Source organism: Gossypium raimondii, chromosome 9 (assembly GCF_025698545.1).
Source record: "Gossypium raimondii isolate GPD5lz chromosome 9, ASM2569854v1, whole genome shotgun sequence".
Classification (NCBI taxonomy): domain Eukaryota; kingdom Viridiplantae; phylum Streptophyta; class Magnoliopsida; order Malvales; family Malvaceae; genus Gossypium; species Gossypium raimondii.
In genome coordinates this window covers 10,812,609-10,832,771 of record NC_068573.1, presented here as the reverse complement: position 1 = coordinate 10,832,771, position 20,163 = coordinate 10,812,609, and the positions used below count along the sequence as shown (strand labels likewise).

Genomic DNA, 20,163 nt, shown 5'->3' with positions numbered 1-20,163 from the left:
AAATTTATTAGTCCTTTCAATTACGTTTTAACATGTTGGTATATTTGTGTTATATTTATATTATTTTTATACTGTATCTTAATTAATTTCCCCATTTTGTGCCAAAATGAACACTTAAATTTGTCATATCTCATCATAATTATATTTAAAAATTATATATTATGTAAAGTTTAACATACTAATAATAGTTACATAGTGTTATTTTTTATATAATTTTTCTATCATGCTTTAATTATTTTTTTATGTTTCATATTCCATATTAAGAGAAATCATCAATAAATTTAAAAAATATTAAAAATAAAAATGATTGTTACTAAGTATTAGTTTGATAAAATATCCTCAGGGAAGGGTGGGCATTTGCCTACTCGAAAGCTCCAACTTGTGTAAACAAGCTTAACTCGAAGTATAATAGTACTTGATTAAGTTTAATAATAATACTCGATCAAGTTTGAACCCAACTGAACTCGAAAATAAACAGGTTTGGAAGAGCTTTTTATTCCGGGGTCTAGTTAACCTAGACCCCGATCGGAACCATTCCGAATACGATATTGGATCATACTCTACACACGGTACATCAAATTGTAGGGTAACCAGCTCTTAGGCTTACAGTATTTTCGAAACTCACTACAACCGGCAGGCCTGGTTATTCGATGTGTTACAAAGAGGCCTTTAACCAAACCTCAACTTATATGTAGATGGTGATGGTGATGGAAAACCACGAGCTAGACAGCAAGTTTCTACAAGGTGGGAGGAATCCAAATATATCCATGTGTTTGAACGTAACCGGCTTTTTCCAAAAGCTCATCCGCTTCTGCCGGTCCACGGCTGCCTGCTTGGTATGGAATCGGATTCATTTCACCATTGTCGATTCTATGTAGAAGAGGCGTGAAAATCTCCCATGCCGCCTTATGAACAAAGCAATATGAATGTTACAGATTGAATCCCTTATAAATTATCTTCTTCCAGAGTATATACAAATTCTTACCTTCAACTCGTCTCTACGAACAAAATGCTGCTGATCACCTCTTATCCTACACAACCAAAAAAAAAGTTCTGCTGTTCATTACACAGGAAACATAAAACCGGAAAACGAAACTAGTTATCATAGTTTCTGATCCACATTACCAAACCTACCAGCTGTAAGGGTAAGCATTGCAAACAATAATATTTCAAGGATAAAAAAGGGCAAGGATCATACGTGTCGAGAATGAGACGTTCATAAGCCTCTGGGATCGTAACACCTTGATAGCGTTGCCTGTATGACAAGTCTAGTTCACTTTGAACAGTTGACATCTCCAGTCCAGGCTGCTTCACCTGCATCGGTGATGAAGTACTAGTCAATATGCAAGTTTAGCAGAGGAACATATATGCAGTGTTTTTGAAGTTTATAATAGCTTTCAGATCGACACAATAAGATTATAAAACTCACCATTAGCTTCATGTACATGGCTTCAGAAGGTTGCAGGCGGATGACGAACTCATTTCTCCCTTGCTTTTTACCTAAATAAAGATTCATCACATCTCTTTATGATTTTATCGAAGAGACTACATAAGCAGCTCGGTGGGAATAAGCAATAATATAAGCAAAGTTACAAAGAATCTTAAAGGTTTATTGTTTTACATTTGAATATATCACCAGGAACATCCTTAAATTGAACACGAATCTCTGCCTTTCTCGAATTCAATGCTTTCCCTGCCTTTAGTATAAAGGGAACTCCTGGAAACAAACCAATAAGTCAAATTAGCTAATCTGAAGAGAAATTTAAATTAAATTTAAACTTGTATAGAATTATTACCTTCCCATCTTTCGTTGTGTATACGGAGAATAACAGTTGCAAACGTTGGGGTGTTTGAGTGATCAGGAACTGTCGGATCATCTCTGTAACCTTCATATTGTCCGAGTACAACCTCTTCGTCTTTAATTGGAAGTACCGATTGAAGAACCTGGATTTCATATGATAATCAGCATATGGTAAAGAAAGCACGGACTTAGAGCGCCTAAAATATAAGGAAAAATAGAAATTAGGAGCGTTACATCAAGCATATACTACTTCAAAATGGATAGGAACATAATTGGCTTGTTTTGCAGGCATAGTTATGAAACAACTAGCAGTCACTTCCTAAAGTATGGAGTTATAAGATGCACACCTTCACTTTTTCATCACGAATGTGCTCAGGTTTGAGAGATACAGGCTTCTCCATAGCAACAAGACAAAGGACCTGCAGTTGGTATGAACTCGATAAATAAGTAGGCTAACGGTACATAGCATGTTTTTCCTCCAGCTTGTTTTTGTTTCGGTAAAGATCTAAGGAACTTCAGTTTATAACAATTACCTGCAATAGGTGATTTTGGATAATATCGCGGATAATGCTGCACAAAGAGCACAAAAGGAAAATGAACTAAGAAGCAAATACTTAACATAGAAATCACATACAAGATGCTAGGGAAAATAAATGACATCAAACACACCCGTATTCGTCGAAATATCCACCTCGACCTTCAGTTCCAAAGTCCTCTCTGAACACAATCTATCCGAAGAAACGAAGAAAATAGAGATTAATATCAAAAGAATAATCATAATTTATTAACAAAGCTCCGGCAGTCCACCAATAGTGTGAACATCTGCAATATCCTAAACAAAGGATACTCACCTGTACATTATCAATGTTGTCACGATTCCAAAGGGGTAAGAAGAAGCGATTTGCAAAACGGAGAACCAGCTGCAAGTGCCACAAAGCCAGATTTGAGCCGAGCTGATAAAGAAATCAAGAAATACAAAGCGACTGTTTACACATTCATTACCAGGTTCTGGACCAATTCCTTTCCCAAATAGTGATCAATACGGTAAATTTGTGGTTCATCAAACAACTTGCCAATCTGGGAACTTAGTTCCTCGGCGGAGCCTAAATCTCTTCCAAATGGTTTCTCAACAACAATCCGAGTCCATCCGCCAAGATTAGCTGGAAAACAAGACATACATAAGATATTGTCTTCTAATCATGAAGGAGAACTTCGAGGATCAAAAGTACGTACATTTATTCATGCAATATCTCCTGATCATCCTGCAAACAGATGGATATACTGATGGTGGAAGTGCGAGATAAAAGAGCCTCCGAGATGACCCTTCTAGGCTATTTTTCGAGGTTTCATGCTTTGAAATCTCCTTGTCTAACGTTTGAAAGCCCTCTGCGGCATCATATGATCCGCTTACATATTTAATCTGCAAATCATAACAATCGCTAGTAAAAAGCTAAGAAGCAAAAACAATAGGAGTGAAGCATGTTGAACATATAACTAGGCTTGTACTGACCAGCTGTAAGAACTTTGATACATCTTTTGATGGTGAAGCACTCCTTTCACTCACAAGATATCTGCCATTTCAATTATTCATAAATTAACGCAATTTGGCTAAAGTGTGAGCAACTATTCATTAAGCATCCAACCTAAAACCAAGCAATAATAACGGAAGGAGTTGACTTTAATACTAAACGGATGTGGGATACCACTACTTAACACTCAACCTCACGTAGGGGCAGTCAACCACACATGGGGTTAGATAGGAAGAATAACATAACAAACTCTGGACTCTGATACCATGTTAAGCATTGGACTAAAACCGATTAGTAATAGGTGGAGACGTCTCACCCACTTATGCGATTTCTCAATTCGTCATCTGAAATCTTAGTCCTTGCATAGCCGAAAATGTGCACCTCATTTGGTGGCAGAAATCCCTGCATACACACAATTACCATCTAAGGTTAGCCTTATCAGGGAAGCCAAAGTTGATCAATGAATCTAAAACACTTAAACCTGGCAATAAAGATGAAAGAGGGCAGGGAAAGTCTTCTTCTTGGCAAGATCACCAGAGGCACCAAGAACAATAATCGAAAGGCACCCAATTTCTGGCACAGTCTCATTGCCTACAAGCGTTTCACTCTTGAAACTATCTCGTTTTTGAAGGCACCATTCACCTGATCCCATCTTCTAAGCTTTGCCTTTCTTTGTTTCTATTATGACCTGTATTCAAAGAAATGTAAGCTGTAAGCAAAACAAAAAGACTTCATTTTTGCTCAACTTTTATCAACAACATGCAAAAGAAAGGTTAAAGAAAATTGCAAACTTTTCAAAAGAAACAAATTCTAAATGAAAAACTCGAAACTCGATTCAGAATCCAAATCAAAGGAGAAAACCAATGAAATTAAGCTCAATAAAATCACGTTTTGCCCATATATCTATTAAATGATTTGGATTAATCTGCCAAAACTGAAACAGAGCTTGACATAAAGAGTTCATTTTCGCTCAACTAAATGACAGTTGGCTTAATAAAGACAACGAAATCAAAGGTTTGTGAAGAACATGCAAAAGAAACATACAAAAAATATGCAAACTTTCCATTGCATGGATCCCATAAAGAAACAGACTTTACATTAAAAACTCAAAACCCAGATCAAATGAGAAAACCAATCATATCAATAAAAACATGTTTGGGAAGAAAGAATGAAGAACCTGAGATAAAGAAGTGAAACAAACCTTGAAAGCAGTATTCAAAGAACAGAAACCTGAGAATTGTAAAGAAAGAAAGAGAGGCAGATATATTGAGCAAGAGTGTTTGGTATGAGTTTGGTGTTAAGGTTTGAAAAGTGGGTGTCAGAGCTCGAGGTTATATTGCAGTCTTTGTATCGCCCTTGTTGTTCTGTCACCAACTCTCCTTGTCTCAAAGTGTGGGATCCTTTTCTTACCAGCCGCCGTAGTTATACGATAACTTGTCTTTTCCTTTCCATATTTTCCACCTTCATTCTCCGTATTTATGTTCATGCCCCTCTAACTTTGTTTACATTTTTATTTTGCCAAGAAATTTCTGTTTCTACTTTATACAAAACAAATGTGATACAATTTATTATATATTACACACCCATGATGAAAGTGACAAAAAATTATATAAAAATATATTTATAAAAAATAGCTATTGTTGAAATGGTAAAGTTGATGCTATATAAATTATAATGACTCAGATAATAAATATTTTCTAGATTCATTATGGGTTTAAATTAGATTTTTTTTATAAATTTAACATAAAATAAAACAAAAATACTCTCATAGTAATATTTTTATTTTGTGAAAAAAGTTTGTAATTTCTCAACTATATTAATATTTGATTAATTGGTGACACCGATTCTATATGGTAATTTTAACGAGGTATTATGGTGTGTTTCACTATCTTTGTATAAATTCATACATCAATAATATATGAAATACAAATTTATAAATTTATTAGATTTAAGTCTATAAAACTCATTTTTTATAAGATTCAAACTGGAGTAATATATTTATAACAGAAAATTTAAAATATAGCTAAAATGGGCTCATAGTTTTTGCATACTTTAGTAATATCTTTTTCATTTTGGGCTGAAACAAAAAAATCCAAAAGTCAAAGGAGTATATTGTAAATACGAAAAGTATACGGTGACGACGTTATAAAGAAATCCAATTTACTATTGGCGCTAACAAAATTGCGAATCAACTGAACCCCCAAACAGAAAAGAAAAAACAAAATTGCGGATAATAAAAAGGAGACGCCCCTTTCTAACCGTCGCTGTCCAAAAAAACAAAGATCGGATCAGAACATTTTTTCCACGTGATGAGCGGCCTTGATTTGATGAATCCAGTTAAGATCGTGGGTGCTAAGACGAGGTTGAATATATCAATTTCAATAATTTCATTAAAATGTTACGTTATTTTATGACACAAAATAAAAAGTGGGCCTTCCCTACTTCATGTCTTTGCAATTTTAAACAAAAAAAAATAGCTACCAATTAAGTGGTAGTTGTGTAACCATTATTATTGGGATGATGTAATGAATGATGCACCTAATTCTTTATCTTATTTTTTGAACATAAATTAGAATTGGTGGTGCGAAACCATTGACACTTCCTTGGTCACAATTCAACAAAATGCAAAGGCTTTGTAGTCAACAAATAACCTCATCAGTCTGTGAAATTTATGTCTTAAATTTTTTAAATAAAACTATATTGTAGAGTTAATATTTATTAATTAAAATTTCTGATGAAAATTATTTTTTCATTTGTAGTTTAATTTCAAACGAAATATATCATTTGTAAAATTATTAAAATTTTCAAAATATTAACTATGTTAAACATTTATTTGAACAATAAATACTAATTCTGTTGAAATTTTTTTAATAATATAAGGACTAATTTGGGTCAATTAATAAGAGTTAAAAGAAAGTGCAAATAATAGTCAATTAGATAATGGATATCAAAATATATAAATTTTGTAAATATAGGTATTAAATTAGATAACAAAAAACATAAGTACCACATTAGAAAAAATGTCAAATTTAAATACAAAATTATTTATTAAACTTTTATTTATATTTGATCAATATAAATTAATATAAAAGGAATTTAATATCTAAAATATCAATTTTAACATGAATTACTATACATAAAAATAATTCTTAGAATATTGTTTGTTTGTACAAAATTTGTAGTAATATTTCGTCTGACATTATATATGTTTATTTAACATAAAGTTTCTACAACAAAACAAATAATTTAACAAAATTATTTCATAAATATAAATCACATTTACCGTGCCATGAGTTGCTGGTCATTTTCTTGGAAATATATAGAACATGAAAAGAAGATATTAAATAATTATTGGTTAAATTAATAATATGATTAAAATAGTGTATTTAAAAGTAATGTTTTAAAATCTATATATCTATAATATATATAAAAGTATGAGTTTGAAAAAAATTTCAACCGACCAGAATACCTTTTATTTTTAATATATTATTAAATTGACATTTAAAAATAATTATAATGTTTAACTTAGAATTATTATTTATTAAAAATTAACATAAAATAGAATATGTGGTAATTAAATATTTAAAAAATTATAATTTAATAAAAATTGTGATAATTACATATTTAAAAATATTTATATTTTAATTTAAAATATTACTTAAAAACATTTAGTTAAAATAATTATAATTGAAGTAAAAGTTGACGTAAAAAGTTTTTACAACTACAATCATTTAAAAAAGTTTTTTAATTTTTTTATTTTTTGCTATATATTATGTGGGAGAATGCCTCTTATTTTGATCAAATTTTTATTTTGACTTTTTTCTCCCAGTTAAACTCTGTTTTTAGTTTTCCACCTAATTCTAATTAACCTTGAGTTGTAGTCATAGATGCTCGAATTTTCAGCCTACAAATAGACCTTACTTACTCTAGGTTTTACACAAAAAATATTTAGATTAAGAGAATTTTGTTCTTTGTTTTGAAGGGTTTTTTTTTGTGGGGCTTCGAATTTTTCCTTTAATTCTCTCCATTTTTTGTACTCTTCTTTATTGTAGTGAAATCTCCTTTTACGCGTGGTTTTTTATCTTTTTTTTAAGGAGTTTTTCCATGTAAAATTTGCATGTTCAATTTTTTCAATTCTTATTTTCTTCACTTTATTCGTTGTTTAATCGGGTTTATTCCCTACAGGCTGGTATCAGAGCTAGTTCAATTTTGGCAATCAACCCGTTCGGATATGGCAACGTCAAGGTTCAATATTGAGAAGTTCGATGGAATTACAAATTGTAGTTTATGGCAAGTTCAGGTGACGACAATACTAGTTCAGAACGGTTTGAAAAAGGTCGTTACAAGGAAGAAGCCCCTAGATATGGATCAGCCAGAATAGGAAGAGCTTGATGAGAAGGCTCTATCCGTTATTCAATTATGCCTCACGAATAATGTGTTACAAGAGGTTCTGATGGAGAAAATACTGTCTGTGTTATGGAAGAAACTAGAAGCCTTATATATGACGAAATATCTGGTCAATAGGTTTGTATTAAAACAACGCCTTTACATATTCAGAATGACCGAATGTGAGCCTATTAGAACTCATATTAGTGAGTTTGTTACCCTTATTAATGACTTAAAGAATCTTAAAGTAAAGATTAGTGACGAGGATCAAGCTATATTGTTGTTATACTCTTTACCCTCTTTTTATAAAACTTTCAGGAGAACTCTGATTTATGGGAGAGATAATCTCTCGTTTGAGGATGTGGAGGGGAATCTTTTGAGCAAGGATAAAATCAACAATGAGTTAGGCCCAAATGAAAAATCAGACAGGCAAGCCTCAGTTCTAGTTGCAAGAGGCAAACAACAAACCAGAAAGACAGATCGAAACAAGTTTAAAGCAAGGTCCAAATCCAGAAATCATGACAAATATTGTGGCTATTGTAAAAAGGTAGGTCACGTTAAGAAAGAATGTTGGAAACTTCAAAATAAAATCAAAAGGGATGTCGAAAACAACGAGAAAGATAAGCAGAAAGCCGAAGTTACTAATGCTAGTGTAGCCGAGAACAGATATGATGATTTCTTGTTGGTGTCAACGAGCGAAAGCTCTCATCTTACTTTTGAATGGATCTTAGATTCAAAGTGCTCCTATCACATGTGTCCCAACAGAGACTGGTTCTCCATGTATCGTTCAATTGAAGATAGAGTTGTGCTGATGGGGAATAACTCTCCATGTAAAATATCTAGAATTAGAAAAATACAAATTAGGATGCACAACAAAATTATTCTGACACTGTGAGATGTCAGGTATGTTCCTGATTTAAAGAAAAATCTTATCTCATTAGGAATTTTGGATTCTAACGATTACAGGATAGGCATTGAATCAAAAGAGTTAAAAGTTTCTTGTGGGGCTATTCTTGTGATGAGAGGATAGAAAAATGGTAGCCTATACGTTCTGCAAAGGTCAACGATTATTGATGCAACTATGATTATCGAAGAAAAGCCAAAATCACCATCACGTCGCGACAAGAATCAACCTGATGCCGCGATGACACAACATGACTCTTTCTCCATCCATTCTGATTCAACCAAACTTTGACATATGCGACTAGGTCATATGAGTGAGAAAGTATGACAATCTTGTGCAATAGAGATCTTCTCAAAGACGCTGGATTTGGTAAGTTAGGTTTTTGCGAGCATTACATTTTCGGGAAATAAACCTGAGTCATTTCGATTCAGCAGTGTACAAAATAAAAGGGATTCTAGATTACATTCATTCTGATCTATGGGGTCCATCTTCTGACATCTCAAAAGGAGGTAATAAATATTTCCTAACTTTTATTAGTGATCATTCTAGAAAAATTTGGGTTTGTTTCTTGAAACAAAAAAGCGACGTCTTTGGAATCTTCAAATAGTGGAAGGCACTATTAGAAAAACAAACCGAAAAATTCGTGAAGCGGTTGAGAACGGATAATGGTCTTGAGTTTTGTTCTTCAGGGTTTAATGATTTTTGCAAACAGGAAGGAATCGAAAGACATCGAACCGTTGTTGGAACTTCGTAGTAGAATAAAGCTGCAGAAAAAATAAACAGAACATTGTTGGAAAAGGCTCGATGCATACTTTCTAATGCAGGCTTAGGGAAAGAATTTGGGGCTGAAGCCGTAAACCTGGAAAGTTATTTGGTAAATCGATCTCCTCATCGAGCATTGATAGCAAGATAATTTTTTTCTTTTTAATGTATTTATTTTTGGCTAATTATTGAATAAGATGCTACTAAATTTGGTTTTTCTTATTAGAAATGAAATTGGTGTGCTGAAATTCAAAATCATATAAAAATGGGCTAAATTGGAACAAAAAGCAAAGATAAGGGGTAAATTGAAAGATTGAATATTTGAAATTGGCTGGATAAAGATTAAATATTTGAAATTGGTTGGATAAAGATCAACTTATTTTTTTATATTGTTAAGATTCGTAATTAGTTTAAATTTGATCTTTAGTTTAAATTTGATTTTTAAATTTTGATTTATCTAGTGATAATGTTTAGGAAAAATCTAAGTAAGTTTTAGCCTTAGAAGTATGTATGAATACCTGGTGGCTATAACTACTAGGCAGACTTGGCTTTTTGAATAAAAACAATTCCTTTATTTTCTTTATTCATGTGTAAGTGAATTTGACATTCTGCCATTCTTTTTCCATTTTTAGCATTTTGGCTAAATTGCCTTCCAAGTCCTTTCCCTTTTTCACTTTCCACCATTTCCATTAAAAAGCTATTTCTATACTCCATCTATCATGATTAATTTCATGCTTAACTAATCACCTTTTTAGACTTAATCCAGTTATCGCTCCGACAAAGTAATCGTGAGATAGGAACCTACACTAAATACTTTGTAATTCGATATTCATTATCCCTCCGATATATGGAATAGTACAAATTCGTCCCTTAAAGTTGATTCAATTTCAACTCAAAAAGCGCGCGTTGGGTTGGAATCATTTGGCGTACAATTGGGAAGTTAAGTCGGTCGTGCTGTATTCAAAATCTCGCGAACAAGTTGGCGTGTTCAGGTAGGAAAAGCTAGTTGGATTCCATCAAGGGAGATAGTGATCGAATTTAAACAACCCACACAGTTGAGACTGTTGATTTGAGTTGGGCTTTTCAGATCGCAAGGTTGTCGAAGTCTTAAATTACGGGCATGTGCCACGTGGTTAGAAATTCGACAAGGGTCGATTTGCAGGTTGTACCAGAATAGACTACAAGAGGAAAAGCGAGTGGTTTGAGGCATCCTCGATCGCTATAACTAGCTTATCGGTTGGAAGTAAAAAACCTTCTTTCAAGGATCGGTTCAAGTTCGGGGTGTATCGAGGCTAAGGCTAAGCTTTAAAATATTTTATTTTCCCATTTATTTTATTTTCTTAAGATTTATTTTTGCAATTTTGAATATGTGTTCATTTTATTACATTACATATTTATTTTATTATCTTTATAAACTAAAACCCCCTTTTCATTTTTTAGTATTGCTACGCACAGGTCGTGGGCACGACTATGACAGTGACAGTAATTCTAGTCACGAGAAAAGGCGAAATTGGATAACTAGTCCCTGTGGGTTCGACCCTACTGCTCTATACTACTATTTAGTGTTATCTTGTCGTAGGAATTTATATTTGGTGGTTTCGACGCCCATCAAGCATTGAACGATAAAGTTCCAAAGGAGATATGGTCAGGTAATCCTACTAATTATGCTAACCTTAGAATTTTCGGTTGTCCTACTTATGCTAAATTTGTACAGGGAAAGATCGAACCAATGGTCATTAAATGCATCTTTCTGGGATACTCTGTCGGTACAAAATGTTTTAAGTTATGGTGTTCAGAATTTGGAAAAATAATTGTTAGAAGAGATGTTACATTTGATGAATATACCATGTTTCGATTAGAAAAGAGGACTTTTACTTTTAAAGACACAATATATCAGAGTGTCTCAAGCAAGGTAGAGTCAAAAATTGAAATAGGGAGTGATGTCCTGACGAGCAAATCTCAACGTCGTAACAACGCGGCAAAAAAAGGTCTTGTCCCGACGAAGAGTCACACGACTTCGCGACAGCACAACAAAATTCTGATTCTTACCTGTTTGAAGTCATTTCGAATCTAGTTGGAGCTCCATCCAATCCTTAGGTATCTTCACCATCTCAGTTAACTAATTATAAGTTGGCTCGTGACAGGAAAATGCAAGAAATTTGACCACCACAGAAATACAGTGAAGGAAACCTAGTGGCTTATATTCTAAGTGTTACCGAGAGCATTGATTCAACTGATCTTTCATGTTATTGTAAGGTAGTTCAAGCCTCCGGTTCTAGCAAATGGCTCATTATAATGGAAGAAGAGATGGAATCACTTCAAAAGAATGAGACTTTGAGGCTAGTTAAACCACCCATTGGTAAAAGAATCGTTGGTTGCAAATGAATGTTTAAAAAGAAAGAAGGTTCGGGTCCTAACGACACTAGGTACAAGGCAAGACTGGTTGCAAAGGGCTGTAGCCAAATGGAGGGAGTTGATTTTCAAGATGTTTCCTCTCCCATTGTGAAACATACGTCCATTCGGGCACTTTTGGCCCTTATTGCATCAAATAATCCTGAGTTAAAGTAGTTAGATGTAATGAATGCTTTCCTTCACGGTGAATTTGAGGAGGACATCCACATGCAACAACCAGAACACTTTAAATTTAAAGGTAAAAAAGATCATGTTTGTCTCTTACAAAAGTCATTGTACGGTTTGAAGCAGTATCCTTGGCAATGGTATAAAAAGTTTGACTCCTTCATGTTGAGTATTGGTTTTTCTCAAAGTAAGTATAACTGTTGTATTTATCTATAATGTCTTGATGATGGTTCTTTTATATATTTACTGCTTTATGTTAATTATATGTTAATTGCGGCTAATAATCCATCTGAAATTGATCATATTAAAATCATGCTTAACTCTAAGTTTGAGATGAAAGATTTAGGTACAACAAAGAAAATTTTGGGATCGAAGTTTTGAGAGATAGACATTTTAGGAAATTATTTTTATCGCAACAAAGGTACATCAAGAAGATCCTTTAACTATTTGAGATGCAAAATGCAAAACTGGTAAGTACTCCTTTAGTTACACACTTTAAACTCTCAATTTCAGATTCCCCACAGAAAAAAGAAGATGAAAGGTATATGTCAAAAGTACCATATTCAAGCGCAGTTGGAAGTTTGATGTATGCAATGGTATACACTCGTCTAGATATTTCAAATGTTGTTAGTGTTGTTAGTCGATACATGGCAAATCCTGGTAAGTTACATTGACATACAGTTAAGTGGATTTTCAGATATTTACGGGGTGCTTCTAACATGTGCTTAGAGTTTGGAAGAACTCAAAAGGGTCTAGTAAGATTTGTTGATTTTGATTATGCAAGAGACTTAGATCGAAGAAGGTCTCTCACAGGTTACCTATTTTCTTTTGGGAATTGTGTCATTAGTTGGAAAGCGACATTTCAAACTACAGTGGCTTTGCCAACTACTGAAGCAAATTTTTAATAATATTAAAAATTCTATTATGACCTATACTATTATATTTGTTAGAAAAATTCTTTCAACTAATTAAGAGTTGATACATGACAATTTTAATAATATTAAAAATTAAATTAAATTAAATTAAATTATTATTTAATAATATCTCACACACACACACACTCCTTTATTTACAACACCAAACATGGGAAAAGATGTTGGTATATGAGAAAGTAATCTCACATTGTCTAGTAACAAGTTACAAATGGATTATGAGTCTATATATATATCTATATCTCACATCTCATATCCCACATCACTTAAGAAAATAAGAGAAACGAGACTTTGGGTCTATATAAAGACCTGTTTTGTAAATTTCATTTCCACATTAATAAGTGGTACTAGGAAATAAGAAAAAATATTGGTGTTGTCACTTTTAGTGTTGATGTGGTAGAAAAGCTGGAAGTGTTTTTTCGCATTTCACCTGAAAACGCATCTTCGTAAAAGTATTTTTACAAAATCGACCTATTCTTGTAATTCTTTGATAAATTTCAAAAATTTTCACTATTTATTAGAAATTTAGTCGTGACCATGGTTGGTCTAGAAGGATGAGTTTATTTAATAATTCCTCTCTTAAAAAGTATAGTAAAATTTAAATATTAAATATAGAAACAAATAAAACATATATCACTTTTTCAATCATACTCGTGAAATTAAAAAAAAAACTCCACGTAACATTAAACAAATATGTGGCTAAACAGATTAAATCATTTAAATATGTTATTTAATAAAATAATAATTTGCAAGCAAATAAACTACAGAAAATTCTATACTATCCTAAGTAAATATTCAAAAATCTTTGAATACATTATCCAAATTTAAAATAATTAATTTTTGAATATTTTTGAACTTTTTCCTTAACTGATCACTTGTGAATTCTAAATCCATTTTTAGTTAAAAATAAAATGTAATTAAAAATAAAATAAAAACAATTAAGTAATAAATATTTCTTAAAAATGTTAACAAATTTAAACTTTTAATAACGTAGGTGAAATTTTAGCTTAGATGAATTGAGAATTTGAGATGACAAAAAAAAATCACTTGAAAACATGTGTAAGATAAGATACATGGATAGGCACATCTACCGTGCTCCCGTCTCACTTTTATTTATTGTTATAGATTAAATGGATAAATACATTTTTATTTTAAGATATTAGTTAATTAAAATATTTTAAAACTTTATTTTGAAGATAAATAGTTAATTAAAAATATTTGGAAATTTTAATTTATCTATTTAATTTGATTTTTAAAATAAATTATTTATTTAATTATCTTTTAAAAGAAAAATAGAAATTTGTCACTTGTCATAATATTATGCTTTAGTACCTTTTTATATTATATATACTAGTTTCTTTCGCATGTGATGCACATATTGATTGTATTAATTAAAATACAATTTATTTTAAATTTAATACTAAAGAATTTAAAAGAATTGATGACACATAAAAGAAAATTGAAAGTAAGAACATAAAAATAAAAAGATATGTTAAAAATAAAGAAATTAAAATACTAATTTTTAAAATGATTTTGTACAATAATTGAAAATATTTATATAGATTTTTTAGAATTTTTAAAATTAAAATTTATATATCTAATTATCTTAAATTTAAATTTAAATTTAAATTAAATAATACATATTTTATGATAGTTTTTAAATTTAATACAGTAATTTAAATAAATTTTAAACAATGTCAAAATTACTTTAAATTAAATTAAATTAAATTATATGGTAATTTTAAAATCGAATGATAAAAATTTAAATATTGAAATACATATTAATTATATTAATGATAATTAAATAATATTTACATTTATATTTATGATAATATTACAATTTTCATTCTTTTATTATGTAAAATCTTCAAAATTTACCTAATCCTTTCAAATTTTATTTATTTAAAATTCTTAAAAATAATAATTATCCACATGCTAGTTAAGTAAATTAAGTAAATTGTTCATATCAATTTTGAGTCTTAAACCTTATAACATATAATATATATTACTTGCAAATTTCTATATCAAAATTAACATATCTTAAGTTTGAATTACTTTTTCTTATAAAATCTATAAAAAATTGAAAAATTATTTAGAAAAATAACTATTTATTTGAACTTTAAATTTTTATAGTAGTAGGTAAAAGAAAATGATAGTTTAAAACTTTAAACAAAAATATTAATTTGAAAATTGTAATTGTATTTTAGCTAGAGCTATTAACAACAAATAAAAACATATTGTTTTGTGAATATTATATTATTAAGCGATGTTTATCAAGATTAAGATAAGTTTGATGTATTTTAGGACTCGAATATTTATTAGAAGTAGAGTTTTATATTATGTATACTTCTTATGTTAATAAATATAGAATTTGAAGAAATATTGTAAACATTCCATCTTTATCGAACCTGCGCCCTCTGAATATCATCATTGCTTTCAACCACTCAGCTACTCCAGCCTTGAGGCTATACATGCCACGAAATTTATAAAAACCTTTTATCCATATTTGATTAGATTTGTTCAATCAAGTACTGAATATCAAATTTATTCTTTGAGATCATAGACAACAAGATGCAAAATCTTTCAGGAAGTTTCTTTTATTTAATGCTTTATATTGAATTAATTTTTTTAATTAGTTAATTTATGATTAATTATGATTTATTTGATTGACTTATTTTATTCTATCTTTTCGAGGATGGTGAGAGATTTGATGTCAACATTGATTTTGGCTCTTGACTGAACAAAATTTAGATAAGTATGGGCTTCAACCAATCAGCCACATGAATTTTTCATATATACTTTTTCATCGTATGAGTAATGTATTAATCAAATTCATACCTAGTATGTTTCTAATTTTTCATATATTCAGCCAGTGGTGTTGGAAAATGCGGTTTTGGGACATTGCTTTCGTAAATCAAGTCCGTAAATATTAAATAGAGATATTTACAGAGTTATTATATTGATGAATTAAAATTTGGTTAAGCAATTTAGTTGAAAATGTGTTAATTCAGGCCTAGGGACTATATTGTAAAATTTTAATCGTTATAGATTTTAATTAAGAAAAGACTTAGAGACTTAGATAGCAATTATCCAAAGGATTAGAATAGAAAATAAACTATTTTAGAATATATGATAGTGGAATGTAATGATGGTTCGTAATTTAACTAATTAATTATAGTTAAAGAAACATAAGAAAATGATTAATTAAAAGTTAAATAAGATTAACTAAAACTTAATCATAATATAAAAAGGAAATTAGTGAAATGATAGATGATAATTCATCTTCTCCAACTAGCCAAAGTAAGAAAACCTAAGGGAGGATGCCATTTTTTAGTCCTTGAGCTTTCAGTTTTGATTCCAAGTAAGTCCTTAGCCATTTTTCTTTATATTTTTTGTACTTTTTATCATGAGAGTTTGATTAAGCTAGCCCATGGATCAATTTGATCAATTGGTGAAATTTTAGTCAGTTTACATTGCTGATAATAGAATGATTTAGGTGTAAAATTATTAGAAATTAAGCTTAAATTGAGATAAAGACTAAATTGTAAAGCTTAATTGTTAGTTTAGTACATTAGGGATCAAATTGAATAAAATGAAAAATTTTCATAAAATTTCGGTAGGAATAGGAACTAGAAGGTTCCTAATGAATATATGTGAAATTGGATTTTAATCTAGAGCTTTAGATTGAAAGTTATACTTGTCTCAATTTTAGGGATTAAATTAAAGAAATTGAAAAATATGTGTAAACTGATATTTGATTATGAATTGGCTGGAAATTGATAGTATGTTATGGTTTATGGCTAATTGTAGTTAACATTAGCACAAAACCTTAGAGAATGAAAGAAAAAACGAGAGTTATCGACAAGTGATGAGAGACCACGGTTTGTACTTTTATGATTCGGGATAGATTAATTGATTGCCTATATGTGTTAATTAGATGAATATATGTCAAGGTCAGTACATGGTGATGTTGTGATTGGTTTTGATTTGTTTTGGTATAGATTATCGAAATAGAGGACTAAAATGAATAAAATGGAAAATGATATGAAATACATGAATTGTGATATGTAAAATGAGAATTGAAATAAGGTATGTCATATGATACGAAATATATGTGCTTGATGATGAAATAGGCTTATGATTATGTATATGAATGATAAATGATATATGTATCATGTTGTATAATATACTTGAACATTGATACCCTATTAACTAGTCAGATCGAGTTAGATATAGTTGGCATGCCATAGGATTTGATTGTGTACAAGATTATGCGCTTATGCGTCAGGATGCAACTTGTGTTCCAGGATGTTTTTCGTGTGCTAGGATGCACTTCGTTGCCACTATGCTCTTTGTGCGCTAGTGATACGTTTCAAGCACCAGTATGCACTTTACATGCCAGGTTATCCTACTTCGGTCTATCTGATAATGCAGTTCAGTGCTAGTTTAGTGTATTGGTTGGATGATCCATATATTCGTCCAAGTCACATTAATAGGGATATATAATTGGTAAACTTGGTAAATAGCATATAAATGAGATGTTATAATGATATGAGATGAATTGTGTGCATAAATGATTTGTGATAGATAAAAACAAGTAACCTTATGTGCAAATCAATTGGAAACGAGCCCGGGGGCCAAAACGATGTATGAAGCTTATCGATGTATGAAGCTTGTGATAGAGCTATCATTTTATTCTTTCGATCCCTAGGTATTTGAATTCCAAGAATATAACCAACTTCACCCAAGTCTTTCACGCTAAACTATCGAGCTAGCCACAGTTTAATTGATAATAATTCTCCTACATCGTTTCCGACAAGTGGAATATCATCGATATACAAAACGAGGAAGACTACATTTTTGTCCTTTATACGCTTATAAACACAAAGTTCATTGGCATTTTTCTCAAGTCCAAAAGTCTTGATCGTCTGATCAAATCTTTTAGTCCATGAGCGCCTGTTTAAGTCCAAAAATGAATCTTAGTAGTTTGCAAACTTTTTATTCCTTTCCTTTGACAACATAGCCAATGGTGAAAGTCATCGATGAAAGTCATGTAATAATCGTGACCTTTTAGGGCACCGATACTCATGAGACCACATACATTAGTGTGCACAAGTTCTAAAAGTTGGTTGTCCCTTATACCTTTCGCATTAAAAGACCTCTTAGTCATTTGACCTTCTAAGCAAGATTCACATTGTGGAAGATTAAGTTCCTTAAGTATACTTAAGGGATCATCTTTCACGAGTCTAGTGATTCTTTCTTGGTTAATATGACCAAGTCTTAAGTTTCATAGGTACCCCTTATTAGAGTGAGAATTTTTAAGCTTATTATTCACCATTTCAGTTTGAAGTATCAAGTAGTTATTTGGTTTGATAAAGTAGAGATTGTTTTCCATCCATCCATTACAGATCAAAAAATAATTTTTGTGAATAACAATCCCTTTATTGAATGTTACAGAATAACCGTCATTAAACAAACATGCTACAAAAATTAAGTTTCTCTTAAAATGAGGTACATAAAACACATACTTTAAAAAAAAATTCCTAAAATTATCAAAATGTAAAATAACTTTTCCTGTTCCTTTGGTTGAAACATAGCTCACATCTCTGGTTTGCAATGAGAGGCACCTGCCACGTAAACTTCTCGTTTCGCTAAACCCTTATAAAGAAACACACACATGGTTAGTGGCTCTAGAATCAATAACACAATTGTCAATTGATTCTTCCACTAAGCAATTTTCAACCACAAAAAAATTTCATACCTTTTCCTTTTTCGGATAGGTAATCTAAATACTCCTTACAGTTTCATCTGAAGTGACATTTCTTGTTGTAGAAGAAGCATTTGATCTTTTTAGGATCCTTCAACCCCTTAGTGTTTTTCCTATCCACACGAGGTGGAATCGAAGACTTATTCGATTTTTTCTTTCCCTTAGCTTTTTGTTTCCCCTTAGAGGACGAAGGGCATACAGCTAAGTTTGCCTTAGGTTTCTCCTGAATCGGCTTACCACCATTCAACATCAACTCATAAGATTGTAATTCGTTTATGAGTTGACTCAAGGTAAGTGCATTGTTCCCCAAGTTGTAAACGACACTAAAGCCAATGAACTCCTTGGTCAAGGATTTGAACACCATTTCAATCTGAGTATTCACATCTAGTTCAGCCTCATTGTCCTCCAGTTCTACAAAGAATCTCATTAGGTTAAGCATATGTTCTTTGATCGAAGTGTTAAGTTTCTGTTGAGAGTTCATCAAATTTATAATAGCGGATTGTCGAGTCAATGCATCTTGGCCTTTGAGCAAATCCTCCAAATTTGTCATGATCTCTTCAGCAGTATGAAAATTCTCGTGTTACTTTTGCAACACACTACTCATGCTTGCTAACATATAACATCGAGCAATCGAGTCAAAATCTCTCCAGTGATTTCTCGTTTTGGGCTGAATTTCAAGTGGGCAAGGTCCGTCAAAAATGAATTTGTGTTTCTCATAACTAAGAATTATTAGCAAGTTCCGTTTCTATTCTCGAAAGTTATCCCCATTCAATTTATTATCAGTAAGAATGCTAATAAGAGGAGTAGAAGACATATTTGAACTGAAAAACAATAAAGATTCACTAATTATTTTATTTGTATTAAGCAAACATTTTCATTTTAGCAGCATATCAAGAATGTAGTATGATGTATGCGTCATGTATTAAAACCTTGAAAAACATTTTTCCGTTGCTACGATTTTTCTCACACCCATCAATCATGTCTCCTGAGGGTCCCGTGATTAACTAACAAAAACATGGATTACATCCAATTAGTTCGTGATCTTAATTCTAAAGACTCCACACGAACCAATGACCGTTTAATGTTTAGCCATCATCTCTAGCTTAAATATCATTTCTTAAGAAACTATTTAATAAGAGATGATCTTGAGTGTAGAACCATTGACTCAACACCCATCATGAACATGCTTTCATTTGTGAGTTATCTTGGGACAATCTTACTGAAAGTCATGCATGACTAGTTGTCTTTAAAAGAAAATCTCATCTAGTGAGCCCACATGATAAAGTTTACCTTAGGGTGCAGTCAGGGTAGGAACTAGCTCGAAAATTCATCATGCTATCAACTTAAGAACCATCAATGTAGGTTGTAGGTCTTGTTCAAGGACCTTCTCCCACTCAATATTTTAAAAACATGCAAGGTTTTTATCCTAGATTTCAAGAATGATCATACAATAGTCCTAGTGGCATTCTTACCTAATTTATATGACATGCTTCCAATATATGAAT

General features: G+C 31.3%; 2 protein-coding genes across 3 annotated transcripts; both read right to left on the bottom strand.

Moving 5' to 3' along the window:
* Positions 1–459: 459 nt before the first annotated feature.
* On the bottom strand, positions 460–4,706 carry LOC105798412 (glucose-6-phosphate 1-dehydrogenase, cytoplasmic isoform). 2 transcript variants are annotated; one of them, XM_012628465.2, is made up of 16 exons: positions 4,508–4,706; positions 3,812–4,018; positions 3,647–3,732; positions 3,312–3,372; positions 3,035–3,221; positions 2,804–2,961; positions 2,653–2,721; positions 2,471–2,529; positions 2,335–2,371; positions 2,149–2,220; positions 1,797–1,944; positions 1,622–1,717; positions 1,430–1,500; positions 1,199–1,314; positions 986–1,031; positions 460–905 (listed from the first exon to the last, which is right to left on the bottom strand). In XM_012628465.2, the coding sequence occupies exons 2-16, from the start codon at positions 3,980–3,982 to the stop codon at positions 738–740; spliced, it is 1,545 nt and encodes a 514-aa protein (XP_012483919.1). In that variant the 5' UTR covers positions 3,983–4,018; positions 4,508–4,706; the 3' UTR covers positions 460–737. The 2 variants fall into 2 exon arrangements, with proteins under 2 accessions (XP_012483919.1, XP_012483918.1); XM_012628464.2 differs by having other exon boundaries at positions 4,532–4,705.
* A 13,989-nt stretch (positions 4,707–18,695) lies between these two features.
* On the bottom strand, positions 18,696–19,208 carry LOC105797468 (uncharacterized). The gene has a single exon (XM_012627433.1). The coding sequence runs from the start codon at positions 19,206–19,208 to the stop codon at positions 18,696–18,698; it is 513 nt and encodes a 170-aa protein (XP_012482887.1).
* Between the last annotated feature and the right edge of the window lie 955 nt (positions 19,209–20,163).

Bases quoted from the DNA above. Each gene is read 5' to 3' on its own strand.
- LOC105798412 (XM_012628465.2), bottom strand. From the start codon at position 3,982: ATGGGATCAGGTGAATGGTGCCTTCAAAAACGAGATAGTTTCAAGAGT. The intron at 2,530-2,652 runs GTGAGTATCCTT...TTCTTCGGATAG, and splicing joins ACAACATTGATAATGTACAG to ATTGTGTTCAGAGAGGACTT. The intron at 1,315-1,429 runs GTGAGTTTTATA...TCACCGATGCAG, and splicing joins CCATGTACATGAAGCTAATG to GTGAAGCAGCCTGGACTGGA.
- LOC105797468 (XM_012627433.1), bottom strand. From the start codon at position 19,208: ATGACAAATTTGGAGGATTTGCTCAAAGGCCAAGATGCATTGACTCGA.